General features: G+C 42.9%; 5 protein-coding genes across 5 annotated transcripts; 1 reads left to right on the top strand and 4 right to left on the bottom strand.

The window, feature by feature from the left end:
- Positions 1 to 2,462: 2,462 nt before the first annotated feature.
- Positions 2,463 to 4,408, bottom strand: EAE98_005631 (uncharacterized protein; the record flags this gene model as incomplete). Its single annotated transcript, XM_038953253.1, has 4 exons — positions 2,463 to 2,583; positions 2,750 to 3,177; positions 3,260 to 4,205; positions 4,266 to 4,408. 4 exons carry the CDS (start codon positions 4,406 to 4,408, stop codon positions 2,463 to 2,465), a joined length of 1,638 nt encoding a protein of 545 aa, XP_038810354.1.
- Positions 4,409 to 7,015: 2,607 nt separating this feature from the next.
- Positions 7,016 to 9,420, bottom strand: EAE98_005630 (uncharacterized protein; the record flags this gene model as incomplete). The annotated part of the gene is made up of 2 exons (XM_038953252.1): positions 7,016 to 8,999; positions 9,062 to 9,420. 2 exons carry the CDS (start codon positions 9,418 to 9,420, stop codon positions 7,016 to 7,018), a joined length of 2,343 nt encoding a protein of 780 aa, XP_038810353.1.
- A 4,499-nt stretch (positions 9,421 to 13,919) lies between these two features.
- Positions 13,920 to 15,502, bottom strand: EAE98_005629 (uncharacterized protein; the record flags this gene model as incomplete). The annotated part of the gene is made up of 4 exons (XM_038953251.1): positions 13,920 to 14,348; positions 14,405 to 14,546; positions 14,601 to 15,071; positions 15,126 to 15,502. 4 exons carry the CDS (start codon positions 15,500 to 15,502, stop codon positions 13,920 to 13,922), a joined length of 1,419 nt encoding a protein of 472 aa, XP_038810352.1.
- Positions 15,503 to 16,389: 887 nt separating this feature from the next.
- EAE98_005628 (uncharacterized protein) lies at positions 16,390 to 18,828 on the top strand (the record flags this gene model as incomplete). The annotated part of the gene is made up of 1 exon (XM_038953250.1): positions 16,390 to 18,828. One exon carries the CDS (start codon positions 16,390 to 16,392, stop codon positions 18,826 to 18,828), a length of 2,439 nt encoding a protein of 812 aa, XP_038810351.1.
- Positions 18,829 to 19,585: 757 nt separating this feature from the next.
- On the bottom strand, positions 19,586 to 20,725 carry EAE98_005627 (uncharacterized protein; the record flags this gene model as incomplete). Its single annotated transcript, XM_038953249.1, has 1 exon — positions 19,586 to 20,725. One exon carries the CDS (start codon positions 20,723 to 20,725, stop codon positions 19,586 to 19,588), a length of 1,140 nt encoding a protein of 379 aa, XP_038810350.1.
- Between the last annotated feature and the right edge of the window lie 1,520 nt (positions 20,726 to 22,245).

The following is a 22,245-nucleotide window of genomic DNA, read 5'->3' as shown; positions in this document are numbered from 1 at the left end:
GTTAAAGTGATTTGGATTGATGGTTTGACTAATCCGGCCGATATAATAATGAAAGGAAAACTATATCAAGCTCTTACTGATTTAATTAATACAAATAAGATTAATATCAAGATAATGAAATAAGTAAAATAGGATTAAAAAAAGGAAGGGATTGATTCTATTAATAAAAGATTAAAGACTTTAACCAATAAATAAAGAATATTTATAATTTCACGATTTTCTTTTCAACCATTATATTTGAAGCCATAAAAGAAAGTTCCGAATATATAAACAAGGAAATTCACTCCAAAAAAATTCACTCAAAGGAATTCACTTCAAAGAAATAACTTCCATACAATAGCAACTATATTAAAGATATTAGGCAAAAGCAAAGAAGACTAGCTCTTTCAGTAATGCCTATATAAGGCCTACTATTTCCCTCATTTAGCTAGCTCCTTAGATTGAATACAAATAGACATTTAGGGGCCTACACATAGTGGAAACCACGTCTTCCGTATCTCTCTCAAACCAACAATTTATTTAATAATTAAAAAATTAATTTGAAAATCTCTTATATAAGAAATTATTATATTTGAAATCTTAAAAAATAAATAGATTATTTTTAGTATTTTTTTTGATATAATTATAGATTTTCAAAATTGAAATTTTTCGAAATTTATTATATATAACGCTTTTCCTATACAAAAAAATCGATTTTTTTAGATTTTTTGAAAATTTTAACTTTGAAAACCTACAACTATATCAAAAAAAAATACTAAAAATAATCTATTCATTTTTTTGAATAATTTTAATAATTAATTATAATATATATCAATTTCGATAATTTCATTTCTATATTTATTGAAATAATATATAATTCAAAAATTAAAGAAATGAAGGTTTTTGGTATGTTTTCGACTAGTGTGCAATAAGCCGGGGCCTCAACTCTTACAAGATCTGTTTCTTGCATCTACCCAAGTCCTCACCATACCATTACCAACAATGAAGGTTGGAATTAGCAATTGGATATCTATAATAATCAGCTTCAGCAAAAAGATGCGGAATGTGCCACTATCTCCATGTAGTTTGATCAATCGTTCCAGCCTGGTCTCGAAAAGATATAAGTTCATACATCTCATTGCTCAACCACAACTCACATGATAGTCACTCTAATCTAATAGAAGGAAAAGGTATGCCTTCCGCAGCATGGCAACTACATTCCTTCAACGGTCCCATGCGAACGTGTAAAACGACCTACACTTGTTATACATAACTAGTCCGAATATTGCATCGTTTCATTAGAGCGAAGAGATACCTGGGCTTGATATCATTCCACTATGTCGAAGTCTCAGGGGTAATCAATCATCCATACCGATCGGGAAATATTCGCAATCACGCAGCCATTGAACCGAAAATGCATTGCCAGAGTCAATGCAACGTCAAGGTCGATATGTTGGCATCGTTCTGTACCTAATAATGCTCATAAATAATATATTTAAAATCATTCATCTGCCCAGCCCTCAGTAGATACTTCAGGCGGAGAGTCCTAGCCGATAACCCAATAAAATCGTCACCATAAACAATCAATCCAACATGCAGAATAGGGTAATTGGGATAGCCAGAGCAAGAGGCTGAGTAGCCTTGCCCTATAAAAAAAGGTGATCAAGATCTCTCATCTCGTCTTGAGTATGCAGAACTCCGAAATCAATCATGTAATAATTCGTCCGAGATTATGCTCCAGTTTCTTGTTGGTCCATTCGTCGAATCTTGTCATGCTGATCAACGGTCTTTCCCAAACCCTTGCAGATCACTATGGCTTTCACCAAAAAATTCTTGCAAATGGAGAAAATAACAGATATAGACTCTCTCATGAACAGACGGTGAATAAATAATTTGTGAGTAGGCGTGTTGATACTATTTACGAAAAGGTTCAGTCTTGGGCTAATTGGCTAAGCTTGTTAACATTCTGAATTTTGAAGCATGAAGCAGCTTTCGCTCTTTTGAAGTAAAAAATTCTTCTCACTACGACCAGCGACATTTATAGTGAGACTCTTTTCGGAGCAGACTTTTGTTTGTCATGAGTCCGAAAGTCAGCGACTCTCTTACTTGAGATCCTATTGTAGCCTCAGTTGCCCATTATTCAACCATTTCAACGTTAAGTTGACTGGTAGTTGTGGCCCTCATAGCAATTGCCACACCCTTTCTCCTGGGTTTATCCACCTCGAACCTCCTTTCAGCATCCAGTACCAGAGATGAGAGGAACTACCTTTATGCCGCTACACACCTACGTTGGGCCAGTGTTACCGACATGTTTTTCTGTTGTGTGCAATACCAGGCGGATGTAAAGATGTCAAATCCCATCATGAATGGGACTGTGATAGTCATATGGGCTAGCCAACGACGAATGGGCCACAGTAGACCTCAACGGACTAGCATTGCCAAACCCATTCTCTAGGTAAATACCTTCAAGATGCTTAGAATAATCAATCATCTGCTGAAAAGTATCTCTTAGTCTTGGCCTTCCCTTGTTGTGCTTTGAAATCATCTGGGACAACTGTATGATGTACAACATGAGGTCTATAAATTGCATCTACTGGTGGCATCCTATAAATGTTTGTTAGTGTAATTCTTTGATACCCATTGTGACTTTCGCTCATGTTGACTCATCTAATTTGATCCCTCGTGCTCGGTGGCTAACATCAACAGCCACATTTGACCACAAAATGATAGATAGACGACACGCAGCCAGCAACGGAAATGGGAAACTAACCAATCATCCAAGCTTAAAGGAAAGTACTCATAAAGTGCTTCTTCGTTGTCTTCAGGGCTACCAACACTGATCGCTTTCTTCGACCAGCCAATCTTTCCATTCACTCCGCCATCCTTCTCCGAACTATTTCTTTGGCTTGCGCCTCTATCCCTATCTCTGTCCGAAAGACCGGATGCGTTTCTAGAAGGAACCTGAGAGTTTGAAAATCCCGTGTCGTCATCAGCTAGAGATAGATCTATTGGGGCTGCAGAAGACTGGGATGAAGTCTTGACATTTGTGGAATCTGTTTTCCAACGAGCTTTAGGAACAGGGGGGCGATTATGAGATGAATTCCTCTTCGTACGGTGTGAAGGAGTGGGTGGCTGGTCGGGTGTTAAAGATGAAGATGAAGATGTGAGGTTAGGCCAATCAGGTAAGTCTAGCGGTTGCTGAGAATAGTCAGTTCCATGTTCACCACAAGGATTTGAAAAAGTGTTTCAAAGAGGGGTTAAAAATGATATGGAGATGTACCTGAACAGGATTCGGCGCGTAGAAGCGATAGGAAGATTGAGAGGTTGCCGGATCAACTTTTACCGTCGGTCCGGCTTCATTGCTCATAGTCCTAGATTTTGGCTCCCCCTTCTTCTCACTAACAGGCACATCTTTCCTGCTGTCAAAGTTTCTCGGACTTCTTCCTCTCACGATGATTGCTCCGGATTGAATCTCTGTCAACTTGACCTGTTCCCCGGTGGCTAACGTAGCCATCAAATTAATTTGTATGACATAATGTTGCTGCAGTCCTTTCCTCCTTCCATTATTTGCCGTCGCATGTTTGAATTGCAATCGCTTCCACGCTATAGGAATGGAGACACACGTAGGATCCAGCTCCGGATTGATGCTCAAGTCCAAGGGCCATTGTGGTGGGGCTGCGCCAGCTTTATCTTCAGAAGTCGTCACATTCGCTGTCTTCCATGGCACACTAATAATTTCGGTACTCTTCCCCTCAATGCTTTCTAGAGCAGATATCGTCGCAGTCAGATTATATATTGGAACATGTTGGCCTTGTTCATTTATTATTCTCGTGATGGATCTTGATAAGATAATGGTCCCAGAAATTTGAAATAGATTCCGTCGATAGCAAGTCAATTCCATTGGTCTCCCCACAGTCTCACTACCAAATACATCTTCGGCCACAAAGAACATCCCATATAGTTCTGCATTCATTGCTGGCCAAGTTTGTCCATTATCATCCAAAGTTGGCACTTTCATTATCGGTGCGCCAAATCCGAGTAATTTGTTATCCGGGTCGCTAGAATTGGTATCGCCATTATTTTCTGGATTTGGGTCATCGAGCAGTGACTCGAAAGGCCCAGAGTTGTAGGAAAAAGGGTCTTCAAAAGTAGTAGAAAATGCGTCAGATATTTCGTACGAGGGTGTGAATGGTAATGAGGGCATTCCTATATGGACATCGTCCCTTCTCCTTGGCCGTTAGTACATGCACTCTTCTTTCCTTGGGGCCCCTCAGGATTAAACATACAACAACCCGTCCGCCTCGAAATTTAGATCGTGTTCGAAAGTATCCATGTTGAATTGATTACTCCTTGAGCCCGGAGCTGTTAATCGTAGAATGTTGTGAGGAGAGGTTGACGATGAAATGGTCAAAGTATCATACGCTGCCATGTTCGCAATCTTATGATATGGGATTACTCAAGAGTAGCGCTTTGTACGAACAGGACGACAATGTTGTAAGCATTGTAAGATCGATACTCAAGTAGTTCAGAAGAATAACTTCAACTGTCTGAATCGCAAAGAACAATCATCAAGGATCTTGACGGTTAAGTTCAGATGAGTTAAGTTAAGTTGAGTTCGGGCAGGCGAGAAGCCGCAAACTTGGCTATCAGCCCAAGTAAGCGGGACATACTACTCCACAGTGCCGATAAGGACCCATAAGGGGGATAGAAAACCAAACTTTAACTATTTAACTAAAAGCTACTTCGTACATATATATGCAAACTAGTAATTTATGACGATAAGATCTCTGGAATCTCGAAATCTTCTTTTCTAATGAGAACGAACTCTAATTCTCAGAATACCTTTCTCATATCAAGTTCAACAGCATCTAGAGTCTTCAAGACGTGTCGAATCTATATATCTGTCAAGTGTCTACTCCTTTATGCACACCCTTAGATGTGCGGCATATCCTTGCCAAATCCATGCCAAATATATGCCAAATCAATCAATATGTGATAACAATACCGATACCATATTTCCCCAGGCCCTGCGGAGGAGGTTGTAGCTTCCTCTTCCAAACCGTTTCCAATCAGACCTAACGAGACAGACCAACTTATAAGTCTGTACTTCTTTCGATTTGTGTTGTTCATTCTGTACTGATTTCATTCCAGAGCTATTCCACCGACTTTAGTTTCGAGTCTCTAATAACATCGGATTCAATTGCTAAAGCTTCAATCTCCACCCTGTTGACATGGCTGACTTTGACAATTGGTAGCGAATGACAAGCAGAATGGGTCTTGATTGGTTCCAAATTCATGGTCACAAGAGCTACCTTTCCCTAGGAATATGCTTGGTCTCCGGCATTTTTGGTTTTCTTTTACTAAATAATTGCTCTCACCAGATTCGATGTGATGGATACCATTTTGCATTTTGGAGGACTTAGAGGAGAATAGTGAAAAATATCATAACTAGTCCTCCATTACGGAGTATGGGGATGGTCTAAATTGATCTCCACATCTCTACCATGTCCAAATCAGGGTACCGTCAGACCTCTGGAGAAGTTCTAGCCCGCACGATCAGGGCAGAAACAATCAGTGGACTTCCGGGGAGCGCCAGTGTCTGCGACCCCAGTCAGTCAATATCTTGCGTCGCCCGTTTGATGCGCCGGCATTGCCAAACAAGGAAGCAATTCTGGGAAGATGGAAAAGCTAATTTTTACTTAATTGTCCACAAGAATTGATTCAGCCCAGTACACAACCTCATGAATAACTCATTTGTTTGCTTGCTCGGATTTTCCAGAGCTACACTTCTTTAAAATGCGTCCAGCCAATGACCCCAGGAGTTAGGAATTCGGAAAAGAAACGGTATGAATCGTGCACGAATCGTGAGCAATCGTGTTGATACGAGCATACACGTAATCTTCTCCTTATGCTCTAACCTTCTTACGGAGGGCAAGTGCGTCCCATTCTCCCACCCGCAGATAAGTTATTTCTATTTCTATCCCGCCTATGCCATTACAGTTACATCGTCTAAATATATCTGAACAAATCCAATAACATAGAATGCCTAGTGGTACACTGGTACGGTTAGAATGATCTCCTTGCAAAGGCGTCTAATATTCAGTGCAATTACGTTGAGAGAGAGCGGATCAGAAATATGTTAAACATCGAGAGATAAAGTCTGCAGTTCTTGTCTATGCCATGACCACATGATATTTCATTATTGAGTAACGGCATATTGCTTTACTAAACTAGTAGGGTTGCAAATTCGCTACTCAAACCGAATTGATTTCAACCAAACGATAAATCGACTATTATTCAGCTTAACTAGGGATCTCCTGCGATACCTTGTCGCCAATTAACCTTAAGGAGATTCGCGATATCGACAATTCCCCTTTGTTCTCGCTTATGGAATTCAATGAAGGGGGTACAAGACGCGTCAAGTGAGTGGATCAGAATAAGATATCTATAGGCACTCTAAACTACATTTAAAATTTGATGCATCGATAAAAACACCCTTCAAACCCTTGTGTGAACTCATCGTCGACTTGCTATTAGCATGTTCGTTCTATTTTCTCTGAACTCTACGCCATATTTTTCCTTTCCCGCAAGTTAAAAGCCAGACTCATCCCCCTCCCTTCCTTCTCTTTCCCCCGTACACTCTAGCCACACGGACTAATACATGGGTATATATACATAAATACATTTATACATTTATGATAATTGAGGCTTGTAATCTCCCCAAGTTATTACAAGAAAATATGAATGATATTCCATGTCATGTGAATAATTTATCACGAGTCCAAAGACACAGGCAAGAAATGAAGTGTTATATAGAAACGAATTGCTATTTGATTCAATGCATGTACATCGCATGTGGTGTCCAATCTATAATAAGCAAACACACCAGGATATCCTCGTAAAACCAAAACCAAACACACTTATGCAAATCCATCCATCTTGTCTTCGTCTTCGCATTACCAAAATGTTCATGACTTCGTAAATAACCCCGACCCTCGCTCTTTTTAAACCCGCTTTCCTCAAAAAGAAATTTGTATCAATCCTGATACCTCTCGTCCACAAACCTCGGATGGGGCAATATGTAACCGTCGTAACGTTCGCCTCTACTCTCCTCGCTACTACTAACACTCGTACTTGGGCTTACTAACCCACTGCTTTCTGCTAAACCTGTCATTTCCTCATCAATACTAGTGGCTATTCTCCCATTAGTCCTACTTCCTGTCCCCTCAATTCCAAATCCAGTACCGCATCCAAGTCCCATCCCAATTCCTATACTTCCAAATCCAGTGGGTAGACTTCCGCCTACAAATCCTAACGGATTGCCAGACACTCTTCTTGGGCCCCCATTTGCCTCCATTCCTTCTCCTACACTTCCCACTCTACTCAAAGCTGGTTTCTCCGGCAATCCCTTTAACAACCCTGTACTCGTATCCAACATACCCATGGCCCATCTTGTCAGCTCGCCTCCTTTACAGCTGACTCCTAAAGTCCACCTGTATTCTCCTAACCTCCTTCTATACCACTCAGCCTCCTCTCTTCCTGGCGCCGTCGCCCACAACAACGAACCAAAAGTTCCTATCAGCGCAAAGTTCGTCTTACTTGCGAAGTACCAGAAGGACCTCAAATGACTAGTCGTGAGTCGGTTCACAAAATCCATGGCGGATATTAAGCGGGTTTTTGCTGCACTACGGCAAATGTGCTGGATGTAAGGATCTGGCTGGACAGGAGATGACTGCCCTTCGATTTTAATGTGGGCATGCGAGGAGTTCGGAGGAGGCATCAAGGAACGGATGATGCGACGATGAAGGGTGATTTCCGTCGCAAAATACGCGAGATGCAGGAATCCGGTGGAGGATAAGGATAATTTCGAAGAGGTGGGAGGAGCGTCCATACGGAGACAGGCAGGTAGTGCCGAATACCAATCTTTGAGTTTGAGCTGTACGGGCTTCGCGAGCTGAAGGACAAGTACTGTGCCTTGGGCTCCAGCATTGGCCACATTAGACATAGCGGATAGCGTGTAGAAGGTATCTAAAACTTCGGAGAGAATCAGAGAGAGGGCTATCATTTGACAGAAAAGTTGTCTGCCGCGATCGTGTTCGGCACTTTGCTCATCATTAGTCTCATCATGTTCAATATCCGGAAAATCATTCTGGGATAAGGGAAGAACAGCCCAATTCGTAGCGAAAATATGCGACGGACGTCCATGCACTAACGATCCCCATTTATCTTGCATATATAGTGCCCAAGCGAGACGTTTGCGGAGTCCGCGCTCCCATGGCGGAATTTTCCAATTTGAACAGTCGAGATGAAGACCTAATTCTTGGGAAATTGCTACGAGTTGTGCGGTTGGTGCCCATTGATCACCTTCTGGTGCTTGGGATAGTAAGAGTCCGGCTTGTACGGTCGATAGTTTGGGTCTGTTCATGGCATCCGACAATGTCACTCTTGCTAATCTTTCCAGTTCCTTAAGGTCGGGCCTAGGCAGATGTGCAAGTTCTTCACTGTGGTCCCACCAATTGATCGCAAGAATATATACGGCAGCCAAAAGAGGTGGAGAAAATTCTCGGTAAGATCTGTTGTACTTCTCCCAAAATACGTTCTTCTGAAGGATGGGAAAATTTGGATGAATGATACGGAAATATAAATCCAGCAGTATGGGACCGTGTGGCGCCACCAGATCTTCAATCGCATCCACATCTTCAATTTGATGTTCATGGCCGGGAGTCGTATGATCCGGAAGCATTAAAAACGTATCAACATCGCTTACTTTTCTTAATGTTCCTCTCGATAACAAACTCTCATCTTGTGGATCAAATGGTGATAAATCAATGAGTGAAGGCTCGAAGTCTGTAGTTGGACCAATATATTGACTGAATCGATCATGCTGTAACCCCAATGTTCGCTTTAACAACGTTGGGCCCCCAATATTTGCCAAATCCTCGGTCAGTGAATTGGTAGCACCGGTGCTAGATATGCTAGCCTCGTGGGGTCTGGACCTTTCGAAGTTCCTATCAGGAGATCTGCGAACCTGTCAGCCGTGATTTAAGAACACACAAATCATTAGACACAAAATTTTGCATACCTTCTTTTAGCAATGGATTCTTCCTTCCCATCCGTATTCAATTTTCTCTTCCTAGGCTGCGGACTTGACAGGAAGGTGCAGTCCTGAGAATGAAATTGACAAAGAACACACGTGGACTGCCCCTCATTGATCACACATCTACTCTTCCTCCTCCTACAAGCATCACACGGTCTATCCTTTCGACTTCTCATGTTATTTCCTAGATCCATCGATGTCACACTACTCATACTCGTTGACAAACTAGAGATATCTCTGCCGTTTGATGAATTGTTGGGAGTATCGAGAATTGTATCTAGATGAGGTTTCTTGGAAGCAATGGCAATTGGGGCAGTACGTGCTATAGAAGTTGGAGTCGACATGATGGCCACTGCTCAACAAGATTCTAGTGGAACAATCTCCGCCGAGATCGTCAACGACCAGGTTCCGTAAGTCTGTGTGAACCCGATGACCTGCTCTAGACCCTGGGGTTGGTACCGCCGATACTGCAGCTGCCAGGGAAGATGGACGAGAAACGGGATTTTTGGCGTAGTCCCCTGTTCTCGGAGAAGCGCGATGGATGGCCGAGGATATGATAGCGTATAGGAACGGTCTAGTGATGCATAAAGCTGCCTCAAAGGGGAAGTCCAGCAAGATAGAAGAAGATATGATACTCCAAAAGATGTGAGTGGTTTGAAGGATGGATTATCAGATACGCTTATCGATGTGTATCTCCACTCTATTGCCTGTCAAATATCTCTTGTATGCTTGAAGTCCCGTAATCCGGATATTCTTAAAAGAGCTTATCGGAGTTTGAAGTGGGAAAATTGTGGTGTCGTCTGCACTGCGAATCTGCAAGTTCCCGGTCTGTGTTGAACGGGTAGATAAGAAGAAAGCTTGGGTATGGTAAAACCAACCGCAAACAGAATATTTTTACTGATAATGGTAAATATTAAAAGCCTTTTATTCACTCCAGAGTTTTCTTCTCCCTGTATGTCCGAAGGACTCAGGTTGGCCTGGAACTTGAAGAGAATTGTTAAAGTTGCTGACTAGATTCAGTGACTATCACTACTGCATGTGCCAGCTAGTGATTGAAGCAGGATAAGATGATGGATAGATTCCCACGTCATTGATGAAGAAAGGAATTCAACGGGAGCGTATTAGAAGTTTCAGAAACACTGAATGATATTGGTAAGAAGAACTTGATGAGAAGAAAGAGAAGGAGATTAGAAGCTTAGGAGATATGGAGAGATGAAAGCTAGATCTGCATTTACTAGAAACAGTACTTTCGTAAGAGAAGCCCAGAATCCGGATGACATTGGCCGAACTGTTACCAAACTAGATGGTAATAATAAGAGTAACTGAGTAAATGAATAAGTTAAATGATTAGCAGGACAAATAGCTAGTTAATCCCGCGTTGTCAACACGTTCTCCCATGTTTTAAAGACGTAGCTTTGGCGTCCTTTTTTTCCATGCTGCAAGATAAGGCGAAGGGACCAATATAAGATCCGACCGATATCTCTATCAAACAGAAATAATTATTTTTACATTAATCTACTAATCCGTACCTCGCATCTGCATTGCCGGTACGATGGGCACATCCACATCCAACCCTAGAAGAGTTTGGGTAACGGTAACCTACGTAGGTTTGGTAAGTCTTTGATAATTCGTCTACGGAGCAGTCTGCAACGTAGACAATGGGCATTTTCCTGGCTGTTGGCTAACATTTGGTCATCAATATTGGAAAAGCTACACAGAGATTGGAAGCTTTCCGACTTCCCCTACTCGAGCAAACCTCGTTTGAGTCGGTTTGACTCTTCTCACTGCTTACGCTTTGATCAATTTAAAGACCCAGATATACTGAGAACATAGTTTTAATGACACCAGAATATGTATGAATATGCATCTTCGATGAGCTATCCACGTGGATGTAACCAATCAACATATCTTATACGTAATTTTTTGAAACGCAAAACCTTTCATTGGATGCATGTGAAGAATTACTTAAAACTTATGGAGTTTGTAACATCCCATACATCCCATCTATTTCTCAATCTATTTATCTATTTCGACATTTCAACCACTCAACGTACGGCATTTCCTTATCGTCTCTCAAACATCCTATCTCTTGGATCCTTGTTGCTGCAGCCCCCCTTTCGGCTACCCAAGTTATGATGCTATCCTGACTTTATACATATGCTAAGTTGCTCAGCCACTTAGCCAAGGTATAATCAGAGATGTCTTTGCAGAGTATGGTATAGGTATAGCGGCAGTAGGTGCTCCATACGTACATCTCTATCCAGATCCACGCAATGATGTTGATATCTAATGATCTAATCTAAACATGATCTTCTAACCCCACAACACACGACCCCTCTAGTGCATGATTATTGCTAAAAGAAACCTCCCAAACCCTCTGAACCCCGGTAGCTATTGGTCATACATCAGTTAAACTTCCATCCATCTTTCCAGCAGTTCCTGCTCCATGCTAATCCAGCACATGGAATTGCCAATATGTGAGGAGGACTCTCAGGGCCCTTTTCGTGGGTGGTTAAATTGTTATGTAATTCCGAGATTGACGCACATCCGAATTGCACTTTGAAATTGTTTTGTGTCACATAATTCGGGTGGCTTGATTGTGAAGAAAGTGGGATTATGGGGGGTTGTGCGATATCCAGATTTGCAGTCATAACAACATGCGTGATCGGAGTATCTAAGAGAGTCTGGGAAAAAGCCAAACGCCGAATGATTATTGGGGATAAGGCGGTGAGATTCTACAACGATTTTGCTCTTCCATTGCTGTTGCATTACTGCATGCTGACGGTACATATCAATCTCTTACCTCATGAATTGAAACCGAATGTCACTGACAGTCGATTTCGGAAATTGCGCGTGGGAGAAAATCGAAGTTTTCGTGGAAAGAGCGGTATGCTATGATAGTGGCATTTTAGGTAAGAGTTAGGCATGCAAAAGGAAAGTTCAGTGGTGTATTACATGAAAGACGTGTAACATCACCAAGCTTTGTCGGCAGCTATGCTGCGTTGCTGGTGGTCATTACCGCTGCCCAACTGTGGATGAATCAGTTTCGAGCAGCTGGCTTATTGTACCGGAAACCTCCGGAACGCTTTCGAGGAGGAACTGTCGACACGAAATTAAAAGGATCTCATTCGTTGCTCCATGCTCTCAGATATCAAGAATATCAAGAAAATTCAACAGCGGGGCGACAAGTATTGTACCCCGCATTCGTGAATCACGCATGAACCACGATAAGCAGTCTCTTATCGTTCCACAAACACAGCATTGGAACTTGACTCGGAGTCTTAAATAAAACGACATCGTGAGCAGTGTAGATCGTTAAGGATCAAGATGAGCAGCAAGAGAATTCCCCCTAGACAAGACGTGAGGCGACATTCAAAAGGCAACGACCGAGGGCTACTAAATCTTTCTGCTGCCTCTTTTCGACTCTGTCATTTATGCACGTCATATTGTACAACACTTGAAGCCAAGACCTATTGCTCATATCGTTTTGCACCAAGAACTTTTCGAAAAGCAGTCTAGTCCTGCAAAACTTCTAGCTCGCATGGCAGTTGGAACATAACGGAACGATTTGAGGAGTGGGATTCAAGTAATTTTTCGACTACTGGGTTGGAATCATTCGATGTCTTCTGCGAAATGATCAATTGTAAAGTAAGTACAAAACCCCCCAAGGGTTGGGTATTCGTACATGTATATCTTGAAGGGATTGCTCGTATCTCGAGGACAGTATTGGGAACGAGCTCAACTCTCTACCCTCAGAGTATATTGGGAATCCCTCAATATCCTGGCCATTTATTCCATTGTATAAAACACAGTTAAAAGTGAAAGAGTTGTGAAGTAATGGATCATAGAATATTTCAGAGGGGCGCTAGTGGCCGCTCCTGCCCCTTTTCGCCATTGTTCGCTTACTCTTTCATGGATGGGGTCAATTGCATAATGACATCTCTCCAATCTTATCATACCAGTGTCCTTGACTTTGGGTACTCAGATTTATGTCTTCCATCTCTTATTGCTTACTGTGGTATCTTGATTATGTAGGTATCTAGAGATGGTAAGTGAATACAATACAAATCGATCAAACGGCAAATTGAGCCCAATAAGGTCTGCATTATCTCACACGACCATTTCGAGCATTCATTCGACGTAGAATGGATTTCGAGATATCAAAAACGAGTATCTCAACAGATAGTCGAGCAAAGGCAGGGAGAGCTTTAGTACCAAGACAAGATTTCGAAAGAATTACTCAATTTCGTCAAGAAACACTATATATACCTAGGTACCTATGGAAAATGAGGGAATTTGGAAACACAGGATGGTAGTTAGTATTAATCTCTCTCTACATACTTCCGAAGTGCTTTTACAATAATTTCAGACAAACACCATTTATATACCACACTCAATATCACAGCGATAGATCAAGGGGGAGTGGATCAATACCATCAGAATTTGTTGGTTGTGGATTTTCAACAGAACTCTCAAAAAAAGTTTTTACGAAAACTTAAGTTGTGGAGAAGTAGTCTAATGAAGGGATTGCGTTTGTCTCAGCTCTGATGTCTTTGAAATTAGGAAATTCAAGTCTGACATTATTGTCATCGCGTTAAAGAAATTCCCATCGTGTCGTTGGAGCAGAGGGCAAAAGACGCGGGGATATGTTCACAGGTAGTTTTCAAAAGGTCCCAAGATTTCGATAGTTGAAATTTGTGAAAAAGTTTAAACCAACTCTTATTATTCCATAGACCCAGACAATAACTGGTAAGCCACCAATATAATCCATTATTGTACATCTAACTAAAATGAAATTAGTATTACCTCTGGCAATCTCTTATCACTTAATGCCATATGTCATCTAGGACTCAACATTTGCACTTCTCTCTGCAACCGCTCTTGCTTCTGCTTCTAGCACTCTCCTCTCCTCCTCTGCTTTATCATCGTGAGTCTGATGACCGGCAAAAATAGCCAGGAGCCCTAGATCGTAGAATGCTTTAAGGATTCCCGCCGAGACAAATACAACCCAGAAAAGATTTTGTCCAGCCAACACGCCCGTGATGACTGGGCCGAGACTTTGCGCAGATGTCTTCACGACATTCAAAAGTCCCATGACCGCAGTGCGTTCGTGGGAATGTACGACTGCGGCGATAAAGGCAGCACGTGGTACTCCATCCATAGATGATGTGGAGTGCCGGAGTATGAGAAAGGTTATCGCAAAGGGAAGGCTAGAAGGCACGGGGATAAGAGCAAGAAAGATAGTTGAGGGAAGATGAGTAAATGCCATTGTCTGTAAGAGGTACTGTGTTAGAAACAACTACATCGTGAGAGGAATTGAAAGAGTACCTTGACATTTCCAAAACGCTTTGCTAAAGATGAAGCAACTAGCATTGAGCAAGCTGATATGATACTCGTGGTGAAGAAAAGAGAGCCCAATTTCCCTTCTTCAATGCCAAACTTCTCATGGAAGAAATAAGTCACCCATGAGCTATGTTCCTCCAATTAGCTTAACAGGGCAAGTGTAGAATGGAATCAGGCTCACAGAGGTACAAGACCAGAGGCAAAAGAATCAAGCCCCAGCAAGAGGCAAAGATTTAATACAATGACTCTGCTCTCCTTACTTATATCGGGCAACTTTGAGACAAAATACCCTTTTTTCGTAGCAACCACCTCTTCAGCTCCGTCACCCAACAATGGAGCAATTTCCGGGTCCCCGACCGGTGAGTATTTTTCCTCAATCTCCACCGCTTGACTAAGTCCTACTGAAAGTAAAAATTTAATGAATCCAAACAGCGCGTAGCTCCAAAATACAGCTCGATATGTAGAGATATCAGTCCAGCCACACTCATTGCGCAAGTAATTGATGACCCAGCCAGAAACAACAAATCCAAACGCTTGGCCCGCTGTTCCTATCAACGAATACCACGCATATATATCGCTTCGATTTGATGCCGGGGTAAGTTGTGCAAGAGTGGATTCTTCGATTGCTCTGAAAGGACCTATTTCATTTCCACTTTGAACGTGATATCAGCACCTCTGAACGGCAACAAATTAGGCTGTATCATACCTGGGACTAATAACCCCCAAAATGGCAGCAGCCAGTAGACCCCAATAATTCTCACAAATCGCAAAAACAATACCGCTCCCCATCATTAACCCTGAGCCCACCGCCAATATAGATTTCCTTCCTAGCGCATCTGCGAATAGTGTAAGAACAAAGCTAATCAATGTATCTCCAACCAATGTTAAGGTCATGAAGACCCCTATCTTCGTCTTGGAGATTTGAAGTATAGACAGATATTCAACGAGAATGAGGGTAGCTGTGGCATATGCAAACATTCGAGTGAAGCGTTGAAGGCATAGAAGTTTTGTATCGAGGGGTGATTTGTAGAGAGTGATAAGGCCCACCTCGGCGATGAAATGATGGAAGTATCTCAAAACCATTGTGAATTACCTTACTTGTGCCAGTCGTGAACGAAGGTCTGGAGGTGAACGAAGGTCTGAAGGTGACCTTGAGCTTTTCAGCTTGAGATTCCGGATCTTCGGACTGTGGAAGAGGCAGTGTGAAACTTCGTATATCTAAATTCTGACTGCAGATCGAGGGATACAAGAAGAAGAAGCAACAAGAAATGACAATGGCAATAGAGAATAGAAATGAAGAGAGAATCTTTATATCTCCAATACTTAGATTGAGATACAATAGAATTTCAAACGGAATCTCGTGTAGCTACCTATTTATACCTATTATGGAATGGGATGGGAATAATTTGCTCTCTCCAATTCGAGACTGAAGCCTGGAGTTAAGAGAGTTGTTAGGGGTCCATCATTGATAGCGATGTCGACATCCTAGTACTATCGTCTGATAAGGTTAAGATTGACAACAGCGAGACAACTACAATTCAATTCATCCTCGGCCGGCGAACAATTCTTTCCGGTCAATATACCCATTGAGAGATATGAAAACACCTCATCAATTGAGATTAACTCACAGCATTCTGGAAAAAGGCAAAGCAAATTTTCTGATGAGCTACTTGTCGTGTGGGAAAAACAAATCGCTGTTTGTAAATCATGATGGTGGGAGCCTTGCCTCCAAATTTCCAACAAAAAGAATGGCGTAGCTTTGGCATGGCCATTTTATTCTACAAGCGTAGATTCGAGGGAGTCCTTGGCCTTGGGCATATTATCAATTACCTTCCAGTAAGGGGCGATTCTCTTTGTGAGACATAGTCCAATGCGGAAACTGCATGCCGAAGATATCTTTGTTGTGAAAATTGGTATCTTCATTTGATCTCATGTCAAAACCTACAACATTCTCAAGCTTAGTTATCATCATGGCACCCAAAAAAGATACAAATGTTACTCTCGCCAGAGTCAGATTACCCCGGGCAGCAAAAGACAAACCGAAGACATCACCTGAACTTGTTCCAAAGACTACGCCCCAAACAATTAAGAAAGTTCCAGGTCGTTCAAAGAAATCCGTTCCTGAGACGATATCCACCTCAGAAACAAGTTCGGCTCGCAAAGTGAAAGGAAAAGGACGAGCAGTGACTACGGGAGAGCCCTCGATATCTACTCCTAGTGATCAAATAATACGTCAAGAAGCAACCTATCCGAATCCATTCTCCACAGAAAGCTCTCGTAAGAACACCGCAGCTTTGCTCTCTCAATGGGATTCCACCAAGTCTCCAGCTTTTTATTCACCAAATTCGGGAAATGGACTAGTCAATGGAACTCCAAAGTCTAAGTCGCCAAGATCTGCGAGATCCAAGCATGATAGATCATGCTCGATATTGGATAAAGGGCATATTGCAATTCCCCCACCATCTTCGAAAGACATAGGAGAGCAAACCTCCCAGCTCTTCGATGCCAACAAACAACAACGTTTGAATTCCTTAGCGGAGGGAAAGTTCCCCGATCCGACTTACCCACGGGCGAGTATATCCGATGGAACAGAACCTTCTCCGGGGTTCAATGCCGCTATGGGGTTCAGATACTCTCCAGGATTTGGGGGACCGCATGGTTTCAACACGAGTCCAAGAAACCAATCTGTTTTTAACCTGGCGCGAAATGGTTCTACAATACCAGGAACTGGAGTTCTGTCATCTTCAGGGACTATCAAAACAGGCGACCAAACCAACCACGGTGGTATCGCTGATGCTGGCCGCAGTCTTCGTGCCGATGGAGAGGGACTTAATATTTCATCATCTAAGAAAGTATCTACAGTTCCAGCTGGAGGGTTCCAGCAATATTCCTCAGGGTTTGGCCCGCAATATCCTCAGACTATCACACAGTATTCCGACTCTGCTTCAACAAACTGGCCCTATTCAATGGATTGGAATCAAAATAGGTTTTCAGGGCAGGTAAACACAGCACCCCAGTCATTAGGGTCGTATGGACCGTGGTTCGGACCTGGACACACACGAGACTTCGACTCCGAAAAGCAAGACTGGTATGCTGATTGGATGGCGTCGCAGCAAAACTTTCCTTCAATACCAGACTACCTTTCAAACCCGATGATAGGTTACTATCCAATGCCAGATTTCGAATCTGCTGATGCAAATATTCCACACCAGACGGCTCCCGGGCTGGATCAGGCTGCTCAGGGTGCCACGGCGATTGATGATCCAGAACCCCAGGGTATCAGAGAAAGTAGAATGACACGGGAGAAAACCATGCTTGTGCCAGGTGGAAAGATAATTAAAACAACGACAACAGTATTCACGCCCACTGACGAAGAGAGAAATAAAAAGGGGAACAATGTTGAACAGAATGTAGAAGACAAAGTCGGTATAGTCGTAGTAGACAAAGAGGGCAATGTTGATGTCGAGTCTGGAGATTGGCTAGCGGGGTTCAACAGAATCGAAGGATGGGAGGTCGAAGCTTTACTCGGGCAAAGTAAAAGGTGGCGATCCTGTAGGAATCGGAATGGAGTCACGAAGAAAGTCATTACGAAGAAAACTAACCACAAAAAACCTACAACCTCAAAGAAAGCTGTTGCTTCGTTACAACAACCAGTCTTACCCCAGCTGCATCCAAATTTCCCCAAATTTACACAATTAGCATCTACCAAGTTTGGAACTCTCAATAACTCTATATCTAACCCCATATCACCCTCTATAGACTTCATCCCCTTTGATCACCAGCGCCTTACCGACACAAGGTCCACCCGATCACGAGCCACACGTATATCAAAGCCAAAGCCTCAACCTGTCAAAAAGGCAGCCGCAAAGAAAGCCACCCCAAAAGTTAAATCCAAAACACCAACACCAACACCAACACCAACACCAAAGCCCAAAGCCACCGCCAGCAGAGTCACCAAGCCAACCGTAACTCCAGCTCGTAGCCTTCGCTCAACTAAATCATCTTCCAAAGCAAAACCCTCTGAGACTAAATCGGGTCCCAAACCCAGTCCCTCCAAATCCAAATCCTCATCAGCAAAAGAATCCACTAAAGCTAAAGCTGCAGGCAAACAAGCCGCCGCGAAGCAGAAGAAAATGCAAAAAATCATTGACCCGGGGAAGTCTCCCAAATCTGCAGGGGATTCCACCCGCAATGGCGTCAACTTCATGAATGGCTTCACGCGCAACACCACAGAGCTACAGAAGGAAGTCCAACGTGATCAAGCTCTTGCCAGCCAAGCCGCTGAAAACCTGGAGCGATTTCGTGGGAAAGGCGCTGAGCAAGCTTCCCAGCATTTTGAGAAGCTCATAGAGAATGTTGAGAAAGGGCGCAAGGAACTGGAAAGGCGTAATAAGAAGCCTAATTCATGAAGGAATCATTTGGAGATATGGAACATGAGAGATTACACAGGTAGCCATGTGGAACGATCTGTAGAAATCTTTGGCCGTTAGCTAATATGCACGACATTTTATGTTGTGGGCATTTTTTCTTTGTCTCTTTAGAAAAGTTTGGCAATGGTTATCGTGCAAGTCCTCTCTTTGATAATAAAGGCTGTGTGTGTGTACAGTTAAGTCATGTCAAGCTTTATTTCAACCTTCCTGTCTTTCCTGATCTAAGTACATTTCTCTTGAAGCCGAAAGATTTGCTTTGCTTTTGCACTCTTTGTTTTCATGTCCACGTATATAAGATCGATGTTAATTACTTGAATTACTTGAATTACCCAATTAAAGGATGCATTTATGTGTGTATGTATCATGCATCTAACCTCCAAATTTTTCTGCATCAGGGAAGTTGAGCACTCTTCTCCCAAATTCAAGTTTGCTCGACAGATGCTGATTATGTGTAGAGAGTTTAGACATTCCTCTGGCTTTTACAATAGAACAAATACATATTATTGAAGCCAAAATTGGCGTCAAGATTATAACCAGATACGATTGCGAAAACATTAAAAAATGTGAGATAGGATTGAGAGGGTTTTACTGAACCATATTGCACAAAGAGCGGAACTTTTAGATAGAAACGCAAAAAGAGCCTTCGAGGCTATGGCTAAAGAAGTAAATCAACTAGCTATGTAAAATGGTGAAAGAAGACTAAACGCCTAGAACATAGAGCCAGAGAAGACCTCATCTAAAGGCTTTTCTCCAAAGTAACCAATTCTCGAAAGCCTTCTTTCCACTTCGTCATCTCATCACTAGTGGGATGTGGTAACGGTGCACGACCATATCCTCCATAGCCAAACCAACTCTCCATACCAGCCTTAGTGCTCACAATACCTCCCTGGATAGCGGCCCAATCACCTTGAGCAACGACTTCCTGAAGTTTTTGGGCTTCCTTGATTTTTCCTTCATGGTATAATTTAGTCATTTCGATGCAAGTTTTCGGAGCAATATTTGCCAATCCCGCGAGGATCCCATGACCGCCCCCAATCAGACTTTGTAGGGTAAAATCGGCACTACCTCCAAGGACCAAGAATGGCGGAGATGCGGGGGAGTGTGGCTTGGAAGTCCTTGTGGCTGCCACGATTCGATTTAATTTGCCAGTATTGCCACAGGTCAGCTTCACACCCACGATGTTGGGATGAGCTGATAATTTGATGATAACATCTGACGAGAGGTCCATGCCGGAGACAGCTCCCGGATAGTTGTAAATTAATAGTGGAATAGGAGATTGGTCTGCTACAGTCGTGAAAAACTCGAGTACGGAAGCAGAGGAAGGCAAAAACAGAGGTGCATAATACGAAGGCGGTAGAATAAGTGCGTAATCTCCCCCAGCCGCGAAGGCTTCTCGGCAATATTGCACCGTTTCTCGGACAGATTGTGCGCCACAACCGACAATGATAGGAAGATGTAGAAACCCAGCCGAGGTGAGTGCGGCACGAGTTGTTGCCGTGACAGTCTGACGTTCTGCGTGGGTGAGATTGACAGCTTCGCCGTTGGAGCCTTGAGTGGCTAGGCCATTGACTCCGGCTTTCGCGAGACGAATTGCATGACTAGAGATAGTTTTCGTATCGAGTTCTTCCGTGGTCGGGTCGAAGAAGCAAACTGTGGGAACGTAAACGCCAGGAACTAGAGGACGAGCCATGTGATCGTCGGCTTCTGTTGAGTCACTACTGTAAGACGAACTGTATGAGGATTCGTTCACAGAATATATGCTGTTATCGTTGCTCGGGTCTAGCAAGACAGAATTTATTTGAGGGTGGAAAGACATGTTAAAATCTGTTGAGAACTCTCTCACGGGTGAAGGGGCATCGTTACTGTGTGGCGCCATGATGAATATAAGATATCCAATTATGTGTACCAAGATGTATGATGGAGAGAAATAACAAGCCTATGCTAGTTTGGAATGTGAGTCTTTAGCTGGATTCTATTTGAGAAGGTCAGTCTAAGACAACATTGACTTGAAGGAAGGCAAAGTTCTTGAAATGCTGTTGTCAAGGACCTTTGTGTGGGTAACAGTTAGACATTAAATACTTTCTCCTCGGTATGCTCCAGGTGGCGTATATGAGCTACTCCTCTCGACGCATAGTGTGGGGGGCCAATGTCTCTCTAGGAGTTGGACCTCGTGGCATGGCTTGTTTTCCCTGGTCATATTAGTAAACGGCGAAGAAAAGTAAGACCAGATATAAATGCAAGATGGGAGATTGTGAAGCATGGGCAGATACTAGCCTTGCATAATGGTAAAGAAAACATCATAAAATCCAAATGTTACTTTCCACATCGACGACAGCAGCAAGGAGTAGCAGGTGACGGCAACTAACGGCAACTAACCCCTCCATTTCCCGACCAATTACACATTCAGCTCAACAAATCTGGGATTCCTGATCTGGAAGTTAGTAATTGATTGACTGCGTCTCGATATTTGATATGCTGCACTCTCCGTTTTTGATCAATGATCATCAACGATGTTGTATTCTGAATTCAATAGAGACGGTAGAGAAGCCTATCCTGGTGCTTTCTGCTTGCCAAGAGATGAAATGTAAGGAAAAGGGAAAGTGCAATCTCTGAACCCCGTATTCCATTGTAGGTCGGGCGCCGTTTGCTCCTTCCTAGACAACTTGACCTCACCGCATACATGATACCTCAAGCAAAGTCGCATGTTTGTCCAATAATCTGTTGCCAATTTCAATTTCAATTGCTTATTTGCATCATGTCCTTAAGAAACTTCCATCTCTCCGAGTACGATAATGTAAGAGCTTTCTAACGGGGTTGGCTGGGGGGGCAATTCCTGGATCTTGATTGATGGTAAAAAACGAAAGTTGGGAGATGGAGGCTCAGACTCAGAGCAGTCTCACTCAGCACCAACCACACTATATTCTCCAGAGCTGAACTTTTGTATTTTGCCAAAAGCTCACTCATATTGGGCTGAAGAAACCATGCCTATCGACGAGTTTGTCTTTTCTTTCATGTGTATATGAACGTACGTAGTCTGGCCTTTCCATCGAATTGTACTTGTCGCTGCAGAGTAGAATGTCTGCTGATACGGTATAATGACCTCAATCCCTGAGAATCGCGGGGTTCATCGACCCTGGTCTTGTAAGATGATTCCCCAGATGGCTTAGCTGATACAAGAATCCAGGATCACGGTGTTGGTAACATGTTCGGACAGCCGTTTCTTGTCGGGATTCAGTGAAAGAGCGTGGGGGTGGAGAATGAAAAGGAATGAATCAAGCGCAGTTTGGCCAACGAGAATCTGGGGTTTTCTATGATATCTTGGCACACATGACATCGACTTCCAATTGCCGTATCGAACCACCAGAACCCCGAACCACCTTCTTCTAGGATCACGAG

The sequence above is a fragment of the Botrytis deweyae genome (genome assembly GCF_014898535.1).
Source record: "Botrytis deweyae strain B1 chromosome Unknown BDEW_011, whole genome shotgun sequence".
Lineage (NCBI taxonomy): Eukaryota > Fungi > Ascomycota > Leotiomycetes > Helotiales > Sclerotiniaceae > Botrytis > Botrytis deweyae.
The sequence above is the reverse complement of the archived record's forward strand: the minus strand, read 5'-3'. Positions and strand labels throughout refer to the sequence as shown.